This window comes from Ctenocephalides felis, unplaced genomic scaffold (genome assembly GCF_003426905.1).
Source record: "Ctenocephalides felis isolate EL2017-DRISC unplaced genomic scaffold, ASM342690v1 CF-g0.4_SCAFFOLD_01492, whole genome shotgun sequence".
Classification (NCBI taxonomy): Eukaryota; Metazoa; Arthropoda; class Insecta; order Siphonaptera; family Pulicidae; genus Ctenocephalides; species Ctenocephalides felis.
Window position 1 is genome coordinate 12,870,673 of NW_020537646.1, and position 22,327 is coordinate 12,892,999.

The window sequence follows — 22,327 nt, forward strand, 5'->3', positions numbered from 1 at the left end:
GAGAATACCAATTGTTTTTAATAATTCGACTGTTATAATTAAAAATATTCAATCGTCTATCTGCAAGCTGAAAATATAAACAGTTTCTTAATTAAATTTCGCGGTGATTCACACCGTGGAAAAGAATTGCATAATGAGGATGATAAATCAGAGTCGAATTTGAAATGAAAATTGGGAATAAAATTTTAAAGTTAATTTTTTAATTTAATTTTATATAACCATTTAAGTCATTATGCATTATGCAAGGTAATGACGAATGATTCTTCAGGTATTTTCGTATAATCCTATCTTTTCCCGTAGTTGCTAATTATCTTGGGCTTAAAACAGAAGCGTAATATTTGACCTGGATGATATAGCATTCATCTTGAATAACGATTAAAATATGATAATCTGACTACCCTCATAAACAGTTTTTAATCAAACTTCGGATATAACAATAATTTAAAAATAGTTTAAAAAACTAGTGGTGTATGGCATCGTGCTTTGAGGCTATTTGCTGGAACTTCCCGTACCGAGTTAAAATTTTGAAAATTTGTATTATTTTCAATATTCAAAATTTTTTTTGGAAATTAAAAAAAATATTTGAAATTAAAAAGAAATTGAAAATAAAAAATATTTTTTTTTGCACACAAGCTGAAAGTTTTTTAAATCATTCAAATCGGATGCTTTTTTCTCTCAAAAACTGCCATTTTTTGCACATTTAGCTCCGGATCTCCAAAACGGCTGGTCCTGCCTTTGCCAAAAACTAAGCATCACTTCTCCCCATCATTACAAATTGAATGTTTTCAGAATCATTCAAATCGGATGCTTCGTTCTCTCAAACTCTATTTCTATTGTCTGCACTCTTTGCTCCATATCTCCGAAACTGTTGGACCTGCCTTTGCCAAAAATTAATCAGCTTATCTCCCTATCAATAGGAATCGAATGTTTTTTTGAATCATCAAATCGGTTGATCTGTGCGCCCGAAAACGTGGACGAAAAATTGTATCCATACATACATACACACATCCATTTTTTTCAGGGTATGCCAAAATGTTCAGAAACCTTCAAAACGTGAAGATATGAAAAAAAAATTCAATTTTAATTTCTGGACGATCACAATAACTAACCCTACGGGAAGTTTACCCTTTCCACTCGCGAATTCCGAGATTATATGAAATTTTATCGCTGGAGCGGCGGCATCCGAGTGGAAAGGGTTAATAAGGGTCAATTTTGGTACTTAGTAGAAACTGAAAGAAGACTTAGGAAGATATAGTCCATTGGGCTATCATAATATTATAAATATCTCAAAATACAAAAAACTTAAAGAATTTGCCTAAACCAATATCTATAACAAATTTTCTTATATCTCGATTCAAATAACTTCCTGGGTTTTGTTCTCAGTTTTTAATTAAATCTATCGCAATGGAATTTCATTAAACAAGTGCTTCCCTGGGATCAATTAGCGCAGATAATTCCGAATACAAAAATTTTAAACAAAGCCTACGTAATCTAAATGCAAACACTCGGAACTAATCTCTGGTCCAATGCATTCTTCACCAGCGCGAAATTATCATTTGACAAAACATACTCTCGAAATTAACAATAATACGTAACGATATTGCCTTAATTATTTTATATTGAACAATTGAAAACGTAAACAACGCAGAACGAAATTATAAACATAGTCAGATAAATTATCGGTGGTTAAGAAACATATTTTTTTTTCAATTCCAAGCACGATAATATTATAATTGTCTCATCACAAACGCACTATATGAGTTCGGATGAATCAGTTAGCTTCTGGTTCTCGACCGATACACACCTATAAAATTAAAATCTTTGAATTAAATATTATCTTGAAAGACTGAAGCTTCAACGGGAATCCATTCAAGAGAACTTGTTTTTATATTTGCATTTATTACCAATTTATTTACAATTTCGGACGCGATTTTTGATTATACAAAATAAATGATAAATTCGCGACTTTAAACGAATCCATTTATCTTATTTGCTTCTAAAAATATTTTTACGTGATATTGCATTATTAATCTGGTATTTCGAACATATTTATAGTAATGTGAATACACAGTGATTTTCTAATAATAAAACTTTGTTTAATTTCAGCCCGCTGTATTCAAGGAGTGGACCCTTTGCAGGATCTTCAATGGCTTATTTTAGCCCCAGCCCTCCGGTTGCAGAAAATAACGTGCAGCAGCAACCCAGTGGGTGGTCTTTGGGAAGTAAGTTGAAATTATTTAATATTTTAATTTATTAATATTTTTTTTTTGGTATTATATATTTGATTTGATATAATTGATCCAACTACAATACAACGTTTTCAAATAGTTCGTTTATGACAAAATATTTCGACGTTTTGAAGTTTATAAATTTAACTGAACTAGATATCCCTACAAAATTGAAAATAATTTTTTTTTGCTTATATTTTACGTTTTGAAGGTTTCTGAACACTTAGTCATGTGCGCGTGTGTATGTGTGAGTGTAGTATGTATGTATGCATTTGCGGATACAACTTTTTGTCGGCGATTTCGAGAACACAGATCAACCGTGTTGAATGATTTAAAAAACATCTCACTTGTTGAAATTATTTATTTGATATTTAAATTTATTAATATAATTCAATTCTTTTAGTTTTATATTTTTGAATTGATATAAATGATCGAACTAGATTACAACGATTTTATATTAATGATGAATGACAAAATATTTCGACGTGTTGAAGTTTATAAATTTAACGTAAAATAATCGCGTAACCATCCGTAAGTTATAATAATCTCAACAAAATAGAAAATGAAAATTGTTCCTTATCTTTTACGTTTCTGAACATTTTGTTATATGCGTGTATGTGATTGTGCGAGTGTAGTATGTTTGTATGCAAGTACGGATACAAATTTTCGTCGACGATTTCGAAAGCACAAGTCAACCGATTTGAATGATTTAAAAAACATCTCACTTGTATTGATGGACTGAAAAATTGATTAAATTTTTGGAGGGCAGATTCAGATGTTTTGGAGATCCAAAATAATCAAATTTTCTGAATATCGAACCTTTTCAAAAATGGTTAAAAATCTTATTTTTTTCAAAGTTTTTAAAAAATATTAAAGCTTTTAAAAGTTTTAAATTATGGTACAGTATGTTTCAGCAATTTGCCTTAAGGCACGATGCCATGCCCAGATTCTAAATCGTCTTGCTAATCAAAAATAATATTAAATTTCATATATGGTTTTAAAATTGAAATGACTTTATAAACCTTAACATATGCAATTATGAAGAATTTCATTGTCAGCAGCATTATTTTCAATCTCTCAATTTGAACACAACCCTTGAAAAGTTAGGTCAAATATAAAGAGTAGAAGAATTTTATATTATTATATGTTTGTATTAAAATTTTACAATTCTTTATAGTGACAACACAGCCATTAAATGTCAACGACGATTTTGGAAGTTCCAAAGTCAGTTTACCAGCTTTTTCGCAAAGATTTAACTCAGGATTTTCAACGACACCAAGTGCCCATCGACCCACTCCTTATAGCCCAGCAGCAGTTACATATTCTCAGGTAATAATTGATATATAATTATTTAGTAATATATTAGTATATAATAGCATAATTAGTAATAATTTTAATAGTATTTTAAAACTATCCAAATTCGAGACTTATTTAAAAATCATCAATTGAAAACACTCTATTCACTCTATTTGAACTATATTCGACCGCTTGTTTATTCTAGGAAATTTTGAAAAAATAATCTTGTTATCTTTTTTATAAATCTGACTAACATAACTCGAAATCGTGATAACAATCTATTAAATGTGGTATCAATATTTTGAGCAACGTTGAATCAACAAAATTTACTGATCAACTAACTTCATTCACCACAGAGCCATCTATCTAAGTGATTTGGAACTAATGTTTCTACGATTCAATTGTATGAATATATAATTTTTATTTTTTGTCTATAAATTTAATATGAAATATTTTATTTTAGAATGATTTGTGGACGAACTATCCCGAATCTGGCAGTTATAGCACTGCAAATGCAGTTTCACGTGCAAGGACCATGCCCAGCTCTTTGTCTGCAGCAGCATCTTTATCAGCCAGTGAGTATTGTAAGCTATTATTATTAAACTAATATCATTATATAAGGTCAAATATATTAATCGTGATTATGTAACTCGATAACGAGCGTAGAAGATTTCGATCGCCTCTTGTTTTGGGTATATAGAGTCTATAGCGACTCTATATAATAATTATATAGATTATTATTTCTACTATGCTTAATTGAATTTCTTCGTGATACGTGTCCTTTTATGAATTGTGTAAGGAATAGTCAAGTATTTAGTGTCAGTTGTAAAAAGAAGTTTAAAATTGCATTTTAGGTTAGTTAAGATTTTGGTACTAGAACTACTCTAACGCTATCGAAAGAGGTCTAACTCTGGACTCTGGACTTTTTTATTTTTTAATAGGAATTATTAGGGCGAATTGGAAAATCTTAAAAAAATTATATGAACTCACGTATATTACGAATTTTATCTATTTCACATATTTTCTCCGAACAAACTTTTTATGTAACTCTAACCGTTTTTCCCGTAGGATAATTAATGTGTGAATATATCGACATCGTGATATATAAATATTAAGTAGTGCGGCATTAGGATTTAAATTATCTATGGAATCATAAAGTATAATATCATAAAAATTCAATAAATCAATGGTTTTACTACTGCTAGTGCAATGTGGAATCAGCAAAATGTGATTACTTTACTATTGTGCAACTTTGCATTTCATTATGATATTAACTGTGACTACTATAGACAAACAATTAACAATCAGTATACAAAGTAGTTGCAATAAAAAATATTAGAAAATTTACTCCAACTACCGTCTAAGTAAAAGAATCACTAAATTATCACAAAGTGTTCTGATTGTGTTAAAAATATATGAGTTAAAAATAGAAATGATCGGTGTAGACAGAACTGTATTAATTCTTTCGAACAAAAATAATTTTTTTTTTTAAATATAATGATATATAATGAACAATATATAATAAATTTTGCTTTGGTAGCTAAGTTTTTGAAGACTTAAAAAAAAATATGTGATATCATTCTGTTGTTAAACAATTATCATTGTGAAATCTTAAATTGTTATTAAATTAGTTAAAATCGTGATTAACGAGCTATTAAATTGTAAAATTAAAACTATTATTATTAGAGTGCTTGATAGTGCATTAATATGTAAAGTAAATTTTTAACTGAATTTAAACATTGAATTATTTAAACTATTTGGTGTTCTAGAATATTGCTCCAAATATGAGTATAGAAAAATAAGAAATTAATGTTGAAGTTAAATACAACACTTTAAGCTTTCAAATGATTAACTCGAATAAAAAACGGTTTAAAAATTATATACATAAATACTAAAATTGGCAATCGAAAAACGTAATTCAAGCTCCTCAATCATGTTTCGATTTATTTGTATCGTTGGATTCGAGTATGGCCACTCAGTAAAAAAAAAAATTTACATTTTGATAAAAATATAGGTTATTATTATGGGCTATCATCATGATAGTTGGTAATTTAAATCAAACAATAACAAAAAAAATTAAAAAATACATTTGTCTTTAAAAATACACTATTAAAGAAAATCTATATGATCAAAGAATCTAGAGTTCAAAAATTTTATAAAAAGAGTTTAGATGATAAAAGCGCTGTTATCAATGATAAATTGCAACAAAAGATGCTTTACTATCATTCGATTTTAATGGAATTTTTTTTTCTATAAATTTTTTAAAACTGCAACAATCGACATACATACACACCATACAACCATACATACACATCATAGAATCTAGAGATCACAAATTACACAAAAATTGTTAGCTGATAAAATCGCTGTAATCAACCACAAATCACACCAAAAGACGATATTTTACCATTCGATTTTTATGGAATTTTTTTTCCTATAATTTTTTTAAAACTGCAACAATCGACATACATACACACTATACAATGTGATATCTCTAACTGAATGCAGGTTGCCTGACACTGACCTAGACCAAACGAGTAAACAATATTCGGATAAGGATAAAGTAGAGATACTTCTAATTGTAAGATATTCATTATTATGTCTTTTCGGTCTGAGTCGAAAGTTTATCCATATATTTATTAGTGTAAGTGCATATATTTCATGCGTTTACATATTAGTTTATATATACATAGATTTTTTTTGCTTCGTTATCAAAAAAAGAACGGCTCTGAATGTCACACACAGAAACAACCTAAAACAACATAAAAATTCTTGGTCGTTAGTGACGCGCTCGGAAATCATTAGGAAATTTAATAATTATTAACACAATTTAGATAAAGAATTATTTTAATTCGTTGATGGAAAAGGAATATGAAATGCTCTTTGTTTGTGTACTCATTGTCAGATATTTTTGTGATTTTGTGTCAGTAATCAAATTTTCCTGTAACGATCAGTCTTTCTGACCATTCGCTATTGTAAAAAACTTGAAAATTAGACTTAAGGGGGCGTCCATAATCACGTGATCATTTTTTTAAAGGATTTTTGGACTGCCCCTCCCTCTTGGTCATATTCAAAATTACTCCCCGCCCCCCACCAAACATAACTTTTAATTTAAACATACATTTTTAGCTTTGAGAAAAAAATTGTATTTTTTTTTTTAATTTTTTAAACCCCTATGTGATATTTTGTGATTTTTTGTCAAACCCCTCCTCCCCTGAAAAACCTCATGTGATTAATGGACGTCCCCTTCCACAAAAAAAAAACGGTAGAAATTATTTCATTCGTATTTGTTTTAAAAACCAATAAGCACGTCTTCCAGACAATACAAATCGTATGTTTTTTAAATCATTCAAATCGATTGATCCATGCTCTCGAAATCGTGAACGATAAATTGTATCCGCACATACGTACGAGCGCCCGCACACACACATATATCTGTGTTTTCTAAGGTTTGCCCAAATGTTCAGGAACTTTGTATAGTAAATATGTATAATTTATTGGCATATAATGGCATTATAATTAAATTTTATTGTTTTTCTTGTAAAAGACATATAATTCAAAATTTATGCTCTTCTATTTATCTATTTATATTTGTTTTTCAAATCAACTGCAATTATCAATCGATATTCAAATTAAGATTTAGAGCCTATTATATAAGTATCTAATCCAAAACAATAATAATTCATTATTCATGTTAAATAAATATGTCCTTGTGTCATTACACATTGCTCAATTAGCGACTTTAAAACGATATAAATTGTATATTTTTCATTTTTAACTAATTCTAGTGACGTTCGAATAGTTTTGAACCCTCAATTACATATACAAAAAACAACAATTGAAATAATTCATTTTGCAAACGTATTTGTTGAAAGAACTTAATATTCGTATTTTTCATATATGCTAGTAATTTTAATTAGCATTATTTTACATTAAATATAATTATTGCTCTACTTCTGTACATTGTTTATTGCATTTTAATACAATTTTGCAAATTTTGTCCTACAAGGCCCTTAGAATACTATTTACAGAAATTTGTTTACCAGAATTTTAAGTTTACATGAATTAAATAGAGCTTATTATGGTAACGGTTTTTGAATAATTATTTATATTGATTGAAATATTGATTTGCTTTTCCTGGGCATTGGCGAAGAATACCTTAAATGTTAGCTTCATTAATTTGTATAAAAATATTCTTCAAAAGGCTTTAAATATTTTATTGGAAAAATTACAATTTAAAAATATCTTTAACAATTTGCTGTTAACTACTATTTAAAAAAAATGTAATCTCTAGGGAGACTATAAATATTAGCTTATTTTAAATTGAAATACATATATATTTTTAAAAAATACGAACTGTGCTCATAAGTCAATTTAAGAAAAAAAACTGATGCCAAATCAGGCGATTTTAATTAGATCACAAATATCGCTCAACAAATCGTACATTTCCATACATATTTTTGTCTAACTAGCAATAAAACGTTGAAATTCATAATAAACGAAAAAAAAACTGTGTACCAAACCAAGGTTACACTGATTAAAAAGTTTTAATAAATATAATTGGTATAAATGCAATATTATCACCATGTGAAAGTGCTTCTATCGGTCACTTACATCGATGCCGAAAATTTATGATGATAACCCTGCTCTCTCCGAGAAGATAAGGCATTTTTTTATTTGTGTTTTTGTAAAAAAATATCAAAAATAAATTGAAATTTGAAAAATCAGTCTCATAAATGCAATATTATTTCTTCATAATAATGGACCTATTTATTTGACATTGATTACATTCGGACAATCTTCATTTTAATCAGAGTTAAGTAAATCACAAAAGATCATCAATTATAATATTTTATTGGTCAGGGAAAGCAAAATTTAAAAAAGACATTTATGATATAATAAATTAATATCTGTCTAGTCATTTTTTGGAATGCTTGTTGAATAAGTGAAATTTCAAAATTTGTATTTGATCGTAAAATGAAGTTCATTATATAAACCAATTGAACTTTCTGAAAATTCATATCAATTTCCACTCGTACATTGCAGAAGTAATACGGCGGGAGCGGTGGCACGCGAGTGGAAAGGGTTAAAAGCTATAGATTCCTTATTATTAATGCGTTCCTTTAAATTTCTCATTTTTTTAAATATGGCCAATTGATCTTCCGGAACCAACTACATTTTTTTCTGTTACACAAAAAAAAAGTTCCTCACATGTTACTTATAATTATTATTGTTATTTTTATTATGTAATTATCATTTCATTCATTTATTTAATCCTTTTATTTTTCTTAATTCATACGTTAATTTTTAATGAACATGTAAAAATCGATCAATAGAAATTTCATTTTTAAATAAAAAAGATTTGTTACTTCTTCTGGTTAGAAACATATCAATTAATGACTTTTTATAATGCGTTCAGCAATCAATATTGCACTCAATAAATGATAAATAACTGAATTTATATAAATTTACCTAGAAAAGAAAAAAATAGGAATGCATAGGATTATTTATTAATTCCTTATTATATATTTTTTATTCTTTTTTTTTAATTGCATGGTACTTTAGCAAAATCTTGATACCCAAGAAATCGAGCTAAATGGAAAAATGATTTATTGCTCAGAGTTAATGACTGTTTGTCTATAAAACTAAAAAGCATATGCTTTCGAATGGGTTATTAGTGATGTTACAATTGAGTGAACATAAAACAGATACGAAAAAGTCCCATATAGTGTTGTATAACATTACCAAGAGGCCGTTTTAACATCGGGGCGTTAAATAAACGTCCCTTGGGTGCAAATCGAGAACTGCACGTGGCTCTTTTATGCCATTATGTTTTAAAAACACACACGAAAGTAATAGAATTACATTCGGAATCGACTCCGACTTTCAAAGTTTTGTACAAAAGTTGATTTCCCAAAATTAATACCTTATTATGCATTCTCTTCTCCTCATATAATTGTTATGTACTCAAATCACAGTATTGCAGTGTTTAGTATAGTATTGATAGTATGCATATTACATAGTATTATATGCTTTTGATATTGTATAAAAAATGTCACTTCGTAAGATTTGCTTTTAATATGCAGATCGCTATAACAAATATTGGAACGATATATCCATTCCAATGCGGCAAAAGTTAAAACAAATATTTTTTGTTAATCCCAAATATCAAATAATATCCGAGACACGCGCAGACAGACATGGGTTAAACATATAATGCAGATCAAGACCACGTGGCCTCTTTTTTGTCCTTCTTGAGTGTTTGAAAAAAAAAACTTGCCTAGATTTTTTTCTATTTCGCACCGAGAACAAAAGTGCAAATAACACCCAAATATTATTGACAAGCCAATAGTTTTCTGCAAATACATCTTTCGCAAGTGTCAACAAGGGATGTAAAATATTTAATTTTTGGTTTTGGACAGATGATGTAAAAACATTAGATAACAGCTTTTTGTTTGAATTGTGCTGAATGCAAAAAAATAATAAGTTCGATTACAACCCATATTTTTATAGGACATTCAAATATGATTGAGGCAATGTTTTAAGAAAATAATTATTAATACATTTAGTTTTATTTTCTGTTTTTGAATGCATATTAACTAGACATAACTCGATCATCTACTCCGAATCGCGTTTGACCTTTCCTACATTTTTTCCTCAAAGTTCAAATTCATAACCGAAATAATTTCACATTAGCCCTGACACCACTGGTAATAAATTTTCCTGAGGGCAACCAGAACAGATATTTCCATTAGCCATACCGTGTACTCAGATGCATTTGAGAAACTCAAAAAAATTATGTTCTCGGCATTTCACATGATTCCAAAAAGTAAAAGCGTCTGCTATATGTTATATTTGATTTATGTAGTTTTTAGTAATTTTATTTTTTATCCAATAGAGTTTTTTTAATAGAAAAAATTGAGAAATGAATTTTATGTGTAGTTTTGATTTAGACAAGTCCATGAGAAATCTGACAAATTGCATGGGATTTTTTTTTCATTAGGTTTTTTCATTTAAGCAATTTGTTCGTTTTGAAAAATTTGTGCTTGGTTATATGATATGCCATCGGACCACACACGTACATAAAAAATATAAAATCAAGCAAAAATAAAATTACTTCTATAACTATTTGGAAATAAGAAAAAAGGTGGAAGTCTTAGATACAATGACTCGGACAATTATGACGGATCAACCGATTTGAATGATTCAAATGACTGTCGATTCCTATTGATGAATTGAAATTTCTAGAATTTAAAATCTATTATCTTTTCCCGAATATAATAAGCTTTTGGTATTATATAATCAAATGCTATAGGAATAACATTATAATATAAAGCTGTAGGGGAATGATTAATAAAATTATAGAAATATCAATATCTATACGACGCAACAATATACAGTGATACCCCGCATTACGTACTTAAGGGGGTATTCTAGTGTCGATTTTTTTTTATTTCAGATTTTCAAAGTTTAACTATCGAAGAATATCGGTACGAGAAGGTTTTTGAAAATTAAATTATTTTCGGAGATTTAGGCATCTTACTGACTCGGTCTCCATACTGGTTTGGCTTCACGCAAAACTTTAAATGCGTTTTTCTCAGAACAGACTGTTTCAGTACTGTTGACACGATTTCTCGAGTTCTACACGACCGATTCACTTGAAATATTCAGAGAGTCTTGTTTATAGACCTATCTATAGCCTGAACTAGGATTATCCCTAAATTCCGACTTTTACTATTTTTAAAAAAACGAGAAACTCAAAAAAACAGTAAAAAACACTTTTTTCAAACCGTCGCCAATTTGTAAAAAAACATTTTTTTACTCATCGCTAGTTCGGGCGATTGCGACATCATTGTAGATTAATAATCTTTTTATTTCTTATATTTCGGATGGCTAGGAGGACTAAAATCATGTCAAGACTGAGGTGTTAATTTTTTGAGACCACCCACTTCATCAGCTGCCAGCTTATACAATTTTCAACTTTTTTATTTTTTAATTTTTGTTTTCTATTTTAATAATATTAATAAACAAGTGGTAAAAAAATGTATAGTAAAAACATTCATTGCTTTCTTTTACTACACTTTAAAAATGACCTAAAATTCATCGCTCTACACTAGAATACCCCTTAATTCGTTCCGGGAGAAAGTTTGTTGTGCGGAAAATGCGCTATGCGAAACGCGTTTTCCTATAGTAATACATGAAAATAAAATTGATTCGTTCTTTAGTTTTAAATGTGGTCATAGAAAATAAGATATTTTTTACATATAATTAAGACATTATGAAAAAAATATTACTGATTTACGAAATAAGATATTATCAGTGGCGCTGGTTTGTTTTGTACCCTTTTAGCTTCTGATTTTTTAAAGAAACTGTCGATAGTTCATTTCCAACAAGTATATTTTTACAGCGGAGAAAAAATTTTGAAGGTCCACTCTTTGAATTGATTTAAGCTAATGTTTTTTGACTACACTTTTTTTTTTTTAATAATTTTATTTGATCATCTATCTACAGGAGATATAAAATCAATTGCATGGCTTAGAATTTAACAAAGAAAGAAAAAGCTAAGATCTGCATCCAGTGATGCAGTTCTTTACAGTATGATATATAGATTTTGACTACAAATGCCAACGATTTAGTACGTTGTGCGGAACAAAGTTTGGTGTGTGGAACGTTCGAGACCGAAAAAAAGTTCGTTTTCATTATCCGAGGCGTACGTTATGCTGGGTATCACTGTACTATTAGTTATTATTATTGGCTAATAATCGAAATCGATTAGTAAAGTGAAATGTTTATTATGTTCGACTGCAGAAAAGAGTTGTTATCGCCCACACGATTTGCAAATGTGGCCTGGAACGTCACAACAATTACCGTTCGAGTCCGTAAGTCACTTGCCTGCCCTCATGCGTTTTCATGTAAAAGGACGTTATGGCGGCCGGATGTGCCGATAACAGTAAGGCCCATGCAGGAAGTGTGCGCAGACGGATAAAAGGGGTTGGCCAAAAAATAAAGGAAAAAAAACGTTTAAAAATTATGAGATAAGGTTAAAATACTTGTAAAGATAGAATTTGTTGTTTTTTAACCAGTTCACTGTGGCGCCTTCATGTAAAAGTCATGTAAAGCGTGTCGTCAACAACGAACCATGCTGAGTAGACTTGTCAATCACTTTCCAAGTCGTGCTGGCTGAAAATGAGTTTTCACTACAAAATTTGAAATTTTTACTTTAATTTTTACGTCTTTGTAATGAATTCAATTAAATATTATACACAAAAAAGGAAAACACTATTTTATGTTGTTGAGAAATAGGAGTAAATAGAAGTAGACAATAGGTCTTTACAAATTAAGTTCTTGTAGTTTCATAATTTTACCATAGTTTTTTTGTTCCATATAAAAAACGTTAAATAAAATCATATATATATATATATATATATATATATATATATATATATATATATTAATATATTTTTTTTTTAATTCTCGTGTGAAGTAAAGAAGTCGATTCTGCTGTAAAATAGTCCGGTGTTATGGCAAGGCTATGTTATGTGGCGTTTTTCATATATAATGGTACTGGAAACTGTCAAACTGTCTATGTATTTGATATGCTATCAGGCGTTTTACACAGAAAATGTAGCTTCACTCATATGTTATTATGAAATATCACAAAGATGCACTTATGATAAGATTCTTTTCTTGATGTTAGTGCTTTTTCTAGGTTAGGTTTTCTATCTAAATGCCTGACTGCACAGAAACCACATAGCATTTTAACGTTTTTAGTACTATTTTATATGAAAAACATTACGTAACATACCCTTGCTATAACAGTGCTGTAAAGTAGGCTATTGAATTACTTCTGATTATAGTTGACTATAACTTTTAGGATACAAAAATATTTTTTAAATTAGTTTGGAAGAATCTAGACGAAAGTATAGCACAATTAGAATTATTTTCTGATGTCTCAGAAAAAGTTATAAAAAAACGCTTCTAGAAAATACTATATGAGCGCATGTTTGCACACTCATACCCTTCTTGAGTTGAATATTTCATTATGTATTTTATATTGATACTTATAACAATTTGTGTTAACTTCAAAATATTTTACAATCCTTTTCACAACAGAGAAAATATTTGAAAAGAACTATAGAATAATTCTAACGAATGGTTCCTCTTTACTTTTATAAGTACAAAATGCTACAAAAACCTTACTTTGTTATCACGATGAATTTTACAAATTTTTACATCTGATAACCAGATGTTAGCTAAAATAATAAATGTATGCATTCAATGTATCGGAACAATGGATTAAAATTCATACCATTTGTGAATGTGAATTCCGTAAAAGAATCGATGTACCATAAAAAACATTATATTGTAGTTCTTCATGCAATGTTTAGTTCAGTACCAGCATAATTTTACTCATAAAACTGTATATTATAAAGTACTGCTGAAAATAGAGTAGCTTTTTCTATGAAAAAATATAAAAAAATTAGATTTGCGAAAGAATTCTTTACTTCATATAATCAAATTAAGTAAAACTCGTCCTTTACAAATTTATTTAAAAAGGAATCGCTAAATGCATTGCAGTACATATATGTATAGTACGCAGCGTTATTAATTAATAATATTTCATATGATTTTTGTCAAAATAACTTATTATTCTATATCTCATTGCTATTATTCGCTCTCATGAGAAAAACATATTTTTGCAGATAAACTTTAAGATATGAACACTTGAATTGATTCAACAGTATTCAAAATAAGAGAGTTTAAGCAATATACCAAAATAATTTATCAATTTATCAAAAAAAATTACATCGTTACATTTGTCCTTTACCCCAAAAAAGACCTCTCTTATAATTTTCTTTATATATTTTTTTATATTTTTAGAGATCGTTATTAGTTATTTCTGGAACATATTTTTAAGTGAACATCTACCACTTGAAAAACTAAATGCTTTTTGCTTAATTTGTAACATGTACAAAATAAATTTGAAGTAGTTCGAGAATTAATAGGTTCTATATGGCAAGTAAAAATAATTTTAATTCGATCGTAATAAAGCAACTAAGAAATATGTGAAAACATCAGGTGAATTATATAGGTAAATATATTCCGAGTCGAATGCCAAAATCAGATTAGAAGATTATCAATTAGAGAGGTACAACACATAGATGGGATTAAGCATAAATTTAAATACATGCTGATTAATTCTGGAATTTGTCTGATTTTCTGTCTAATAGAAAAATCGCTGGTCTTTGTTAATTAATTAACAAATGATTATAGACGTTAATTAGAATATTACATTTTACAGAACATATTGGACGTTATAATTTTTGAACGATTATTTGTTAGTAACTAGTTTTTTTTTAAAAAAATATTTTAATTTTTTTTTATTTCTATAACAATGTTTTATAGTTCACATAACAATAGAAAAAAAATCCCTGAATATAATGCGATAAAATAACTCGTTTTGCGGTAATGTCACGTTTAGGTTACTGAACCCCATGTATGTTTATGTTAATATTTCTGACACAGCACATCGTTGACTTCCTACATTTACTTGAGCACATAATTTAAATAATTAATTATCCGTGAAAGTTTTCATTTAACGGTACTTGATAATAATTTTCTAATAAAAGAAAAACACTTGCAAAAATTTGGTTGCATCAAAAAAATCCTCAACAAAAATGTTAGAAAGTTAAAAATTTTATTTTTTTATATTCCATATCATCTTTATATATTCTACACTCTTTTGCATATATATTCTATACTATCTTTTTTATATATATCATATTCTATCTTGATGTTTTTCTAACTGATTTCATCATTCTTTTTCTTCTAAATCTGATCTTCTTGAATTCTAATCTTTTTTTCTTACTTCTAATTTTTTATTCAAATTTAACTCAACTTAATTCTGGTCTCCAATTCTAATCTTTTCTTGCTTTCTTCTTACTTCTAATTTTTCTCAAATTCAATTCAACAATTCTAATCATATTTTTCATAAGTTTGTATGAAAAACAAAAAAAAATGTAACCGAAAAATTTGATTTTTTATATTATATAAATAACATAAAAATCAATTATCATTTTCAGCACTTTTTGCCCCGTATCTTCGAAACGGCTCGACCTGCCTTCACTAAAAACTAATCAGCACGTCTCCTTATCAATACGAATCGAATATTTTTAAAGTACTGCCTTCACCAAAAACTAATCCGCATGTCTCCTTATCAATACGAATAGAATGTTTTTTTAATTATTCAAATCGGTTGACTTGTGTTCTCGAAATCGTCGACGAAAATTTGTATCCGCATACACACACACACAGTACCATAGTACACACACACACATGCATCCATTTTTTTCTAAGGTATGCCAAAATGTTCAGAAACCTTTAAAGCGTAAAGATACATAAAAATTTTCATTTTCGACATTTTTGCGATTACTATAACTTACCCTTCGTGAAGTTAATAATAAATAAATAAGACTAGGAACATACAAAAAATAGGTGTAATAATTTGATAAGTATAACAATAATGCTAAATTGTAAGATAAAATACTCACATTGGCGGAATATAGGGTCCAACTCTACAGTAAAATAGACTATAATATAGCGTTGTCATGGCAACCCTATGTTATGCTTCTTTTTTGGTACTAAAACCTGTGAAAATGCTAAGTATTTCTTGCGCAGTTATGATACCATTTTTCTTGACGTACAGCAAATACATAGCATTTTTACATAGATAGTGTTGCCATGACAACGCTCTGTTATGGTCTATTTTACCGAAAAATTGGCCCCAGAATATAATATCAATAAAATCATTAAATATTATTAATATTTATCATCATATCATATACAGTTAAACTAACCGTATATTTATAATGCAGGTAAGTAAAGCTATTTTTGGTAGAAATTACATTATTAGTTAATAATTTTTGTTGTAGCATTTGAAAACACGTTTATAATTTAAATTCACTAATTTTATTTTTGTAATTTATATGCCATAATCCAAATTTTTCGATGAAAACAGTGGATTCGGCCGAATATTTTTCGGAGGGGCGCGAGTGCGTCAACTGCGGTGCAATTTCTACGCCACTGTGGCGCAGGGACGGCACAGGGCACTACCTCTGCAACGCCTGCGGACTTTACCACAAGATGAACGGAATGAACCGGCCCTTGATTAAACAGCCTCGTAGGCTGGTACGATAATCGATTTTCCGAAATTTGCTAATAAAAATTTTTGATAAGTGTGATTGCTTGTGAGATTTAGGCACCGATTCTACCGCATAACAGAAAAATGTTATGGCAAGGCCATGTTACGCTCCAACTTCCATACATTATGCTACTGAATCATACTGTCAAAATGTCATGTGTTTGCTGTGCATTCAGGCCTTTTTACACATAAACTGCAACGTCACTTGTAAGTTATGATCTGGGTCAGAAAGACCCTGTGATCTAACATCGTTTTTCTGACATTTGTGCGGTTTCTAGGTTATGTTTGCTATATGACAACCTGAGAAAATCGCCTGACTGCCAATATTTAGTATGGAAAGTTCTTCATAATATGGCCTTGCCATAACATTTTCTGTTATGTGGCAGAATCGGTCCCTTAATTGTGAATGTGTTATCAATTGCGGATAGTAAGGAAACAATTGTAGTTAATTGAAAATATTAAGAAATAATATGACGCGTATTTGGACTAACTTTCCTAATAGAATGCGGTAAATGGCAATGTTCGGGACCTGATAAAAAAATTGAAGCTGACATAAAGCAATATAAATGATTAATTAACGATCAAATATTATTTTATGCTTGGAAATATAATAAATAATTTTTAAATGATCTTATGAATAATATATTTTTGCTTTCATCACTTATAAGTCGCTACTATTGCAGTAGGTTGTTGTATTCTTTTTGGTTGAAATGTTTATTAAAAAAGCTAAAGTCTTGGATTAATCCGGGTGCAGCATTGCCTTATATTCATTTCCTATCATTTACTATGTTCTATTTTTTTCATTTACATTATTTTGCCTTTAAGAAGTCGCGAAGTGATCATTTATCCCGCAATTGAGACGCATATCCTATTATTGTATGTTTGTTTGATTTTTGTATTGACTAATTGATCATTTGTATAAAATGATAACACTGCGATATATTTATTTATTTGTTATCAATGATTCGTACGATTTCTCAAAATTATAGAACTCAACAATTACTTCATTAGAAACATGGAAAGATAACAATGTTGTACATAAATAAGTATCCGAATATAAAATTTTAATTATAATATATAAATTAATTTTCAAGTTTTGTTAAAAATCATTCATATTCATATTTTGTAAATTCATTCATCATCATATTCAATCGAGAAAGCTTTCAGTCGCTATGGAGAGGTACGTACTATAAAGGAATGTCTTTTATATTATGTTTTTTTAAATTGTGATTTTATGTACCAACAGAATTATCTTTTTGTGATCATTAAACAATACAAAGTCAAACAAATTTATACTATAATATTGTTGTGAATGTTTTTCAGCTTTTATAGAAATCCTCTCCAAGCCGGTTGCCGCTCGCACACTTAAAATTAAAAAAACCTCCCCGAAAACTAATTGAATTCGGTCCCATTGTAAAGGGATGCTTTATAAAACCAATGTAATTTTATTATAAACGTGTTTTCATTTTGTGTCTATTATCTAGTCGAATATTTATTCTATTTATTCTATTATTGAATAATGAAATGTAAATTTGGAAAACCGTGTCCCAATCGTGTCTTCCGTTTGTTTTTGCAGTGGCGGCGGAAACCGGAGGGGATTATTTTTATAAGAGCTGCTACGCTTATAACATTCAGAGGACGCCTCAGCCACTCAGCGAGGAAAAGTCCAGCAGGAAAATGGTATGCAACATAGTTATTTGTAGAAAAGCTATTAAAGCTCTTTAAACTTTATTTTTCTTTTAACCGAAGAAAAGCTAAAATATTTAAATTGATAAATTGTCAGAAGTATTAACGGAAGAAAATCTGTTATAGCTTTAATCTGTTTGTTGTCTGTATGAAATATCACACTACAAAAGATTGGCTTGAATAAAGTTTTGATAGATAAAAAAAAAAAAAGATTGGACCAAATTATTTACATATTTCGAAAATTAGATTTTTATATTAATTTAGTAAAAAAAATTAAAAGACCTAACTATAAATACTCAATTCAATTTTAACTTTTTAAAAACAAATTTTAATTTTATAGCTATTTTTTCAAGAACAAATCATAATTTTATAGCAAAAAAATTAAAGCTTGTTGCTTTGGATTTTGCTTCTGTTAAAACTCTTTAATGTAGTTTTGATATATTTTTTTAAAATAAAAATAATTATTTTTGCCATTAAAAATACCAATGTTGCTTTACCAAAAATCTGTATTAGAGTGAAAGTGCGTTCGAATGATGTTTATTTTAATTCGAGCTCTCCAGCAAGAAGGAAGGGTTTAATCCAAATTAATTTTAATATATATTATTAATAATTTAGTTTTTAAATTGTGAAAAAATCGAATAAACCGTTTTGTGAATATAAATTTTATTATCAATGCAATACAATATTTTTAAATGATTTTTAGAAAGTCAACCCTTCTTTCATGCTGGAAAACTCTAGTAGTTAAATTGCATGTTACTTTAAGAGCTTTTTTAAGTTTTGTAGTATATTACGTTAAATTTTGAGTATATTACGTTGAATCTATTTTTATTGTTTGAAACACAAATATAGTTATCTGATTGAAAATATTTAAACTTTTTCACTTTGGCTGAAATGAATCAAATCAGCAATAATTTTAAGAATGAAATCAGTTACTTACTGAAAATATTTAAATTTATTCACCTTAAAATGAATCAAATCAATAATAATTTTAAGAATAAAATCAATCCTGATATTTTTTTAATTATAATTATACAAATTCAATTTATTATAATGAATTTAATATCAATTCAACCAAATTTGATAAAATTCTATTTTTTTGCATAGATTTATTAACGATCAAAATAATATAATTTATTAAGACAATATGCTGGATGTAAATGCATTTAAAAAGATCTCCTATGAGATATCCCTTTTTTATTTTTTGATATTTGATATCCTAAATAAATTTTAAAATAATTTCTGCATTTAGATAATATGTGTAGCTCTATTATATCAGTAAATCTGAAAAATTTCTAATATATTTTTATTATCTTTAGAGTGCATCCAGACGTGCAGGAATTACCTGCTCCAATTGTTCTACCACAAACACTTCCCTGTGGAGAAGGAACACCATGGGTGAACCAGTTTGCAATGCCTGCGGTTTATATTTCAAACTGCATGGTGTCAACAGACCATTAACTATGAAGAAGGATAGCATTCAGGTAGATTTTGGATTTTTTTAAAAAGAACTTATAGATGACAAAGAGACAAGCTCTCAATAATAAGGAGAAATGTAGATATTTGATGATAGTTATAATTTTATTATCAAGCAAGAGCAAAGATTCAATTTTTGGTCCACTCGGGACAATCCGGGACAAAAGATCTAAATCTGGAACAAATATTGCTCTTAGAAAAACCTGGGAGTTATTATTATAAATATATAAAGTTAAACTAAATAATTTTGCGACAGAAACTTGCATGTACATATGTGGTTTTAGATATAATTTTGGATGTGTAAAGCTTGGCCTATTTTTCTCCAGATTAAAAACATGATTTCGATTGGATCCATTTAATGGACGTTTATTCCTACATATGTTTACCATATTTATAACGATTTTCGACTAACACGAATTAAATTGCTCAAATACAACGTCATATGATTTATTATCACTTCAAAGAATTTGGAAAAGAAATTTTTTTGTTACTTGTTATGGTGCAGGTATTTCACTATCTTATTATATATTTTGTGAGATTGGTTAATCGGTTATTTTCAATAATATTGTTCTAATTGAATAAATTTTTTATCAATATGACCTAAATGTGTTGTATTTATTTTTTACAGACCAGAAAGCGAAAACCCAAAGGCAGCAAAAGTGATGCAACTAACAATAACCATGCTGATGCTAAGAGAATAAAGACAGAACAACAAAATACAGGTAAAAATTAAGTAATTAAATGAGATTTATAGGAAACTTTGTAAGATATTGGGCAAATTAAAAGTTAATTAATCCTCTATCACAAAAACTAATTGTGATACATATTTGATGAATCATTTGCATAGTTTACATGGGGTTTATATAATGATCCTATTGATTAATTATTTAAAGAGGTTTTAAGTAGTCATCACTATTACAATGATTGTAATAATAAAAATTCAGCACATGGAGATGAGACAACTGTTTGGGTTGCCATCTATAATAAAACAAACATAGTTTGTAAGAAATTCATCACAACAGCTCATAGAACCCATAAGTTCTGATCGCTTTTCAAATAAATTAAAAAAAAAAGGTTTTAAGTAATTATTGTACATAGTAGACAAGAAGCTAAACCAATATTTTTTCTTTTCCAGAATACTCAGAAAACCACCAAACCATGACCAGCCTGCACATGTCAGCTCACGGCAACAATAGCGTTCCGTCCCCCTACTCATTGTACAACTCAGTGACACCACTTAATTCTGGTTCCGTATCGTCAAGACTTCTATCTTCTCCACCATACACCACCAGTGGGGTACCTTATTACACGTTGTTGCAAAACGACATGCATGCACAACAGTTGCAACATCAAAATCAACACCAAGACTCATCCAAAATAGAACCAGGAAGTCCCCTTAACGGAAATGGAGAAACAAGTCCGTCCAGCCCCACCAGACGCCACTGTGGAACCAATGTGATAAATAATAACAATAATCACGTTATTAGTGTTGATGGTTCTAATGGAACCACCAAGTTGTTGGATGGAAATTTAGAAAGGCCTACTGTAGTTTCATTGTCCAGCTGAATGAATTTTGGCCAAGTTAAGATCGAAGATGAAAGTTTTCAGACGGTAAAATCAAGGTGGTAAAATGCATTACTATTATTTAGAAAACATTTTCAACTATATAAAGTATTTATTATTTAATATTTCTTATGCAATTACGTTAATAATTTATGATTGATTTTTTTATGAAGTTCAGTTATTTTGTTAACGTATTTTGGCGGATCCTGATGCTGATCCATATAATCGCTTGATGCAAAAAAAAAAATCATTGCCATCAATTATAATACTACTTTATTTAGTATAGTCTTAAAAATGTTTTCTAAGTTTCGGACGAATCTAACATAAAGAATCTAAAGATGATATATCAAATATGACATAAATATGAATTTTAAAAATTATCAATGAAATTATAAATCAATATTTAGAATAACCCTTTGCACTCAAATGCCGCCGCTCGTGGAAAGGGTTAATTTGTGTATTCAGTGCCTTAGATATTTAATTGATTGAAAGCATTTTGAAAATATGTAAGAAAGTTTAACCCTTTCCACTCGGATGCAGCCGCTCCGGCGTCAAAATTCATATAATTCTCGGAATTAGCGAGAGAAAAGGGTTAAATTATATGCAAAGTAAATATAAAGTTTATTAATGATGATTAAAAAATTAATTTAAGTAAAACCTCAATATATTTTTCTGATTCTAATAATGCGTTTTACCACATGGGGGCCATCATAAAAAAATTGACCTGTGCTCAATTTTTGTGTGATAAATCATTAATATAAAATAATATTTTGCTATATATTTTATATCCACTAAGTTAGAGTTTGTTGTTTAGACTCCATACTGGAAAATGATCGAATATCAAATTTTAATTCGATAGACCAAAAAACATTCCAATAGA

At 28.7% G+C, this 22,327-nt stretch overlaps 1 protein-coding gene across 1 annotated transcript; it reads left to right on the plus strand.

The window, feature by feature from the left end:
* The first annotated feature begins 232 nt into the window (after positions 1-232).
* LOC113370855 (GATA-binding factor A-like) lies at positions 233-21,480 on the plus strand. The gene is made up of 8 exons (XM_026611535.1): positions 233-246; positions 2,107-2,222; positions 3,406-3,557; positions 3,988-4,099; positions 18,302-18,405; positions 19,728-19,892; positions 20,513-20,606; positions 21,020-21,480. The coding sequence occupies exons 1-8, from the start codon at positions 233-235 to the stop codon at positions 21,448-21,450; spliced, it is 1,188 nt and encodes a 395-aa protein (XP_026467320.1). The 3' UTR covers positions 21,451-21,480.
* The last annotated feature ends 847 nt before the right edge of the window (positions 21,481-22,327 follow it).

Excerpts from the sequence above, each read along its gene's own strand:
- LOC113370855 (XM_026611535.1), top strand. Across the intron at positions 4,100-18,301 it reads AGCAGCATCTTTATCAGCCA|TGGCGGCGGAAACCGGAGGG; the intron begins GTGAGTATTGTA and ends TTGTTTTTGCAG. Across the intron at positions 20,607-21,019 it reads GACAGAACAACAAAATACAG|AATACTCAGAAAACCACCAA; the intron begins GTAAAAATTAAG and ends TTTCTTTTCCAG.